Genomic DNA, 6,444 nt, shown 5'->3' with positions numbered 1-6,444 from the left:
CCCACACCAGTCCTGGTCAGAAGCCAGGCCACCCCCGCATGCCTCCTTTCCCACGTCTCGGGGCCTCACAGCATCAGGAGGCCAAACCCAGGCCCCCGGCCCAGGCTGTGTGCCTCACACCCCACCTCCCTTAGCACCCAGAACCGAGCCTGTCCAAAGCTGGCTCTCAGAAAACACTGAAGAAGTGAGGTGAACGAAGGAGCAACAGTGCTCCCACAAGTCGTATGAGCCCAGGGTCGGGAGTGGCCCCTGTCGGGGTGCCTTTCACCCAAAGGAGATGTGCCCCCTCAACCCCACCCACCCTAGGGAGGCTGCTGGGACCATCCCGTGCTGGACAGACCTGCCTTTTCCAGGACCCCGGCCTTGAGGCTTGCCCAGCCACGCCCTGCCACTTGCCTTCTACCAGCGTGACTTAAAGTCACAGGGCGGGGGCGGGGTCAGCGTGGCCACCTGGGACAATGGGAGGGACATGGAGCCTTTTACAACCAGGAACAAAGTTCTCCCCTGACTTAAGCCCGGGCGGCTTGTACTGCGGCTGATACCCACGTTCTGGCTCCCCCAGGGTCCCAGCCTCCCCGGAGTCCTGGCCTTGCAGCCCTCCCACCATCCCACAGGCATGCAGGGAGCCTGGGTGCTGCTTCTGCTGCTGGGCCTGAGGCCACAGCTGTCCCTTGGCACCATCCCAGGTAATGAGGCACCTCCCGGCTGCCCCCCATGTATAGGACACTCCCCCAAGACTGACCTGGCTTCCACTCTCCCCTTGGCCAGTTGAGGAGGAGGACCCAGCCTTCTGGAACCGCCAGGCAGCCCAAGCCCTGGATGCCGCTAAGAAGCTGAAGCCCATCCAGACGGCTGCTAAGAACCTCATTCTCTTCTTGGGGGACGGTGAGTGTCAAGGCCTGTCCACCGCCTGTGGCTCCCACAACCCTGGTCCCCAAGGCTGCCAGTGGACACAGACCAGCCCTGGGGACTCGGGCCTGACAAGGTGTGCTCCTTCAGGGATGGGGGTGCCCACGGTGACAGCCGCTCGGATCCTAAAGGGGCAAATGAATAACAAACTGGGACCCGAGACGCCCCTGGCCATGGACCACTTTCCGTATGTGGCTCTGTCCAAGGTAAGGGCTGGGTGGCCTCGGGGTGCTCCCCACCAGAGGGGGGCGGGTGCCCAGGAGTGCGACGGGAGGGAAGGCCCAGGAGGCTTGGGGCCGGAGTTCGGGGACCAGGGCGGTGAGGGTGGGCCCCCTGGGCTTGGGTCAGGATCTCGGGTATCTGATGGAGCCAGAGGGGAGCTGAGGGTGTCTCTGTCCCCAGACATACAACGTGGACAGACAGGTGCCAGATAGCGCAGGCACAGCCACAGCCTACCTGTGCGGGGTCAAGGCCAACTACCAGACCATTGGACTGAGTGCAGCTGCCCGCTTTGACCAGTGCAACACAACACAGGGCAACGAGGTCATCTCCGTGATGTACCGGGCCAAGAAAGCAGGTGGGCTTGGGGCCGGCTTAGCGGGCAGGGGCAGGATCAGAGACCTCAGGGGCTCACCCTGAGCTCGGCCACCCCCAGGGAAGTCCGTGGGGGTGGTGACCACCACAAGAGTGCAGCACGCCTCGCCAGCCGGCACCTACGCGCACGTGGTCAACCGCAACTGGTACTCAGACGCGGACATGCCCGCCAAGGCCCGGAAGGAGGGGTGCCAGGACATCGCCCGGCAGCTCATCTCCAACGTGGACATTGATGTGAGCCGCGAAGGGCAAGCAGGGGGACGGGGTGGGGGGGGGGGGGGGCGTGTCTCCACCGCCACAGTCCCAGGCAACTGCCGATCTCAGCTCTGGGGCCTGGCAGGGTCTCCCAGAGCTTGGGGTGGGGGCCGAGGTGGCGGAGGAGGGACCGCCGGGGACAGGCCACACCCACAGACCTGAAAGGGGAGCGTGGGGCTCTCTGAGGAGGGGGCGAGGGGCCAGCAGGGCCCCACGCCCACCTGCCTAATCCTTTGGCTACAGGTGATCCTGGGCGGAGGCCGAAAGTACATGTTTCCCAAGGGGACCCCAGACCCTGAGTATCTGAGTGACGCCACACAGAACGGAATCAGGTTGGATGGGCGCAACCTGGTGCAGGAGTGGCAGGCCAGGCACCAGGTGATGGGGGCCCAGAGGTGCACGGGGCACGAGAGGGACACGGATCCAAGGGCTATGGACTGAGGCCTGGCTCTGCACCCTCCCCGCCCCCCCCCCAGGGTGCCCGGTACGTGTGGAACCGCCAGGGGCTCCTTCAGGCTTCCCAGGACCCCTCCGTAACACACCTCATGGGTAATGACCCCAGCCACCCCCACGTTCCTGCCCTGGCCTCCCGGGTCCTCAGAGGGCCAAGCGTGCGCCCAGATGTTCACACCCACTCCCCGGCCTACCCGTCACCACCGGCCCCCTTCCCCACAGGCCTCTTTGAGCCAGGAGACACGAAATACGAGGTCCACCGAAACCACACCCGGGACCCCTCCCTGATGGAGATGACGGAGGCGGCCCTGCACCTGCTGAGGAGGAACCCCCGGGGCTTCTACCTGTTTGTGGAGGGTGCGTGGCAGGCAGCCCCTTGCGGAGCACGGGAGTGGGAATGGCCAGGGCGGGCTGGGCATCGTCCACCTTCCACGCGCCCTGCCCGCAGGAGGCCGCATCGACCACGGTCATCACGACGGCAGGGCTTATCTGGCACTGACGGAGGCCGTCATGTTCGATTCTGCCATCGACAAGGCCAGCCAGCTCACGAGCGAGAAGGACACTCTGACCCTTGTCACCGCTGACCACTCCCACGTCTTCTCTTTTGGTGGCTACACGCTTCGAGGCAGCTCCATTTTCGGTAGGCCCAGGAGGGTGGCAGGGTTTCCTCAGTTATGTGGCAGAAACTGCTCCGACTCTCCCTTTCCTCATCTGTCAAACGGGGCAACAATAGCAACGGCCTTGTAGGGTTCTTGTGAGGATGAAGCCGGCGAGGCCCAAAGTGCCTAGGTTTACTAGGTGTAGCCCGCGGAGGCCCCCTGGCTGCGGTCAGGGCGATCGCCGGGTCCCTCCTCCCTGCAGGCCTAGCCCCCAGCAAAGCCCATGACAACAAGACCTACACCTCCATCCTGTATGGCAACGGGCCCGGCGGCTTCGCGCTCAAGGACGGCCCCCGGCCCAACGTCAGCGACAGCCAGAGCGGTGAGTGCAGCGGCGGGCGGTCTGGGGGGAACTCGAGGGAGGGAGCCGCCGGCCGCCCGGCGGGCCCTGAACCCCCACCCCCCCCCCCCCGCCCTCCGCCCAGGGGACCCCTCGTACCAGCAGCAGGCCGCGGTGCCCCTGCAGTCCGAGACCCACGGCGGCGAGGACGTGGCGGTGTTCGCGCGCGGCCCGCAGGCGCACCTGGTGCACGGCGTGCAGGAGCAGAGCTTCGTGGCGCACGTCATGGCCTTCGCCGCCTGCCTGGAGCCCTACACCGACTGCGGCCTGCCGCCCTCTGCCGGCCCCAACGACGCCGCGCCCCCGGGCCCGGCCGCCGGCCCGCCGTCGCTGCCCCTGCTGGCCGGGGCGCTGTTGCTGCTGCTGGCGGGCGCCGCGCCCTGACCGTGACCCGCCCCACCCGCCCCCGGGCGCCGCCGCACCCCGCCCCGGGCCCCGGGCCCCGGGCCCCGGGCCCCCGGCCCCAGGCCCCGGCCCCCCGGAGCCCCCGCCGCGGGCCCCTCCCCCCAGACCTTCGCCTGCCGGCAATCAACTCCTCTCGGCCCCGGGGCGCCTCGATGGGGCGCCCCGGAGCCCGGGGTCGCGGCCTTCCTGGGCACCCACGGTGCCCCTGGGCTGTTCGCAACTCCGCCTCGACCTCCGTGTCAGGGTAAGGACGGGGCTCTGAAGGCCAGGTGACGCCCCGCAGATAGCCCTGCGTGAGGACCAGGGGGGCACCATCCTAGAGCCCCCCCCCGCCCCCAGCGGGCTACAACTTTGCCCAGACCCCTCGCCACGCCTGCTTCTTCACTTCGGTCTTCACAGCACCGAGGATTCAGGCACGTCGGGGCTCCCGGAAAAGGGTGGTTTCCTGTCACCCCCGCACCTGGGCCTGCAGGCACCTTGCTGGCTGAGGAGGCTGCTGGGGCCAGGACGCGGTACAGTCCTCCAGGGGCACCTCCTAGGGAGCCCAGCGGTCCTACTACACAGAGAGGAGATGGTGACACAGAATGGAGAGACTTGTCCCAAGTCACTTAGGTACTGATGTTCACCCCCTCAGTGACCATCCCAGACTGGGAGACCCAAGGATCGGTGGAGGCAGGCGGCCCGAGAGCAACCCTTGCCCCCTCCAGGCGGCCGTCTGGGTGACGGGCCTAGATCTGTGAAGAGATGAGATCCCATTTCCCCTGCCCGGGGGCCTCTTGTCTACTGCCAGACAAAGCAATAATCAAATAAACCGTTATAATACAGTCTAATGCCGGTAGTGATGTGTTCTAGAGAGAAAAATCCTTAGTATGGCTGTGAGTGAGGGGACGTGGTGGATAATCCAGATCAGTAGGTCAGGGAGGGGCTGGCTGCCTGAGGAGCAGACAGTGGAGCCAAGACAAGGAAGTGAGGGCGTGAGCAATGCAGAAGGAACAGCCGTGCAAGGGCCCTGAGGCAGCAATCGGCAAGTGCTATTCCAGCACTAGCTGGACCAGAGTTGGGGTGAGTGGGGTAGGGGGTAAAACCTGAGGGATAAGAGACGGGAGCAGGTGGGTGGGGAGTTTGAACTTTACCCAAGGTGTGGTATGTAAATTGGAAGGCTTTTAACAGGGGCATAATGTGACCTGACTCTTGGAAAATAACACTCTGATTATTTCAGGGATAAGAATCTTATTTGGGGCGCCTGGGTGGCTCAGTCAGTTGAGCGTTTGACTCGATTTCGGCTCAGGTCATCATCTTGCGGTTCATGAGTTCGAGGCCCCCATCAGGCTCTGTGCTGACAGTGCAGAGCCTGCTGGGGATTCTCCCTTCCTTTCTCTCTGCCCTCCCCTTGCTTGCATACACATGTGCACTGTCTTGCTCGCTCGCTCTCCCTCTAAAAAATAAATAAACATGAAAAAAACTTAATTGAAGAGTAACTGACATACAAAATTGTATTTATTTCAGGTGGACAACACAGTGATTAGATATAGATGTACGATAAGAAATGGTCACCACAGTAAGTCTAGGGACCGTCTGTCATCACACTGAATTGTTATAATTCTTATTTACTAAAATCTTGATCTCACACTGTAAAACATCAATTTGAAGGCATGGCCCTCAGGGCAGTTTATTTCAATTTTGGATTTTAGTGGCTGTCCCAAAAATATGGGAGCTGAATGGGAAAAGGGCATCATTAGCTAGGCTTCCTAAACCATCATATTCATGGTTTTTTTATTTTTTTTAATCTTTATTTGTTTTTGAGAGAGAGAGAGAGAGAGAGAGAGCTCAAGCAGGGGAGGAACAGAGAGAGAGGGAGACTCAGAATCCGAAGCAGGCTCCAGGCTCCGAGCTGTCAGCACAGAGCCCGACGCGGGGCTCGAACCCACGAACCGCGAGATCATGACCTGAGCCGATGTCGGACACTCGACCAACTGAGCCACCCAGGCGCCCCAATCATGTTCATCTTTAAACTCCATCCACCAATTAGGCAAAGACTTAGTAAAAATCCAGCTGTTCTATTTCTGTCTTCCCTGTTATCAGTTAGTTGGTTTTACAAGCCAATGGAGAGGTGCTGCGTGTTTATACTTCATAAATGGGTTCCAAACCCAAGGAAACTCTACATTTTAAAACTCTGCAGGTTTAGAGGCACCTGGCTGGCTCGGTCAGTAGAACGTGTGACTCTTGATTTCAGGGTCAAGAGTTCAAACCCCATGTTAGGTGTAGAGTTTACTTAAAAAAATAAATAAGATTAAAAAATTTAAAACTCTACAGGTTTAAAAAACAGGTTATTCTGGATTGAGTGGTAATTGTTGCACCATTTTGGGTATTCTAGAAACCACTGAATCAGACACTTGAAAAGAATGAATTTTACGGTGGGTAAATTACATTTAAATTTTTTAAAAACAGCTTCCAAGTTCTTTTTTTTTTTTTTAATGTGTAGGTTTTGTGGGTCAAACACATTGTTAGCCACAAAATCACGTGTCCATGGAAACATTTTCAAACATTTGTTTTAACGTCTTTCCCTGGAAGATGTTCACCAGGGAAGGTGAATCTGTTTTTTCAATAATTTGCTGGGTGCCTAAAACTGATAGCTCTCGTCTCCTCAAGAAATGTCAGCACCCCAGTCTTTAAGAAGGAGGGAAAGGTAGGAGGAAAGAGAGGGGGAATTCACAACAGCCCTTTCCCATTCTTTGTGTGGCCTGGAAACTTTCCTGGTCACACCCGATTTTATTACCAAGTATCGTAAAGATTCTGCTTTACTAGAACAACCTTGGTTTTTGTTTAACT

At 59.7% G+C, this 6,444-nt stretch overlaps 1 protein-coding gene across 1 annotated transcript; it reads left to right on the top strand.

The window, feature by feature from the left end:
- The first annotated feature begins 478 nt into the window (after positions 1–478).
- On the top strand, positions 479–4,406 carry ALPI (alkaline phosphatase, intestinal). The gene is made up of 11 exons (XM_060624148.3): positions 479–686; positions 769–885; positions 1,000–1,115; positions 1,312–1,486; positions 1,565–1,737; positions 2,002–2,136; positions 2,235–2,307; positions 2,434–2,568; positions 2,660–2,851; positions 3,073–3,192; positions 3,296–4,406. Exons 1-11 carry the CDS (start codon positions 617–619, stop codon positions 3,592–3,594), a joined length of 1,605 nt encoding a protein of 534 aa, XP_060480131.2. The 5' UTR covers positions 479–616; the 3' UTR covers positions 3,595–4,406.
- Positions 4,407–6,444: the final 2,038 nt, after the last annotated feature.

Source organism: Panthera onca, chromosome C1, assembly GCF_046562875.1.
Source record: "Panthera onca isolate mPanOnc1 chromosome C1, mPanOnc1 haplotype 2, whole genome shotgun sequence".
Classification (NCBI taxonomy): Eukaryota; Metazoa; Chordata; class Mammalia; order Carnivora; family Felidae; genus Panthera; species Panthera onca.
The sequence above is the reverse complement of the archived record's forward strand: the minus strand, read 5'-3'. Positions and strand labels throughout refer to the sequence as shown.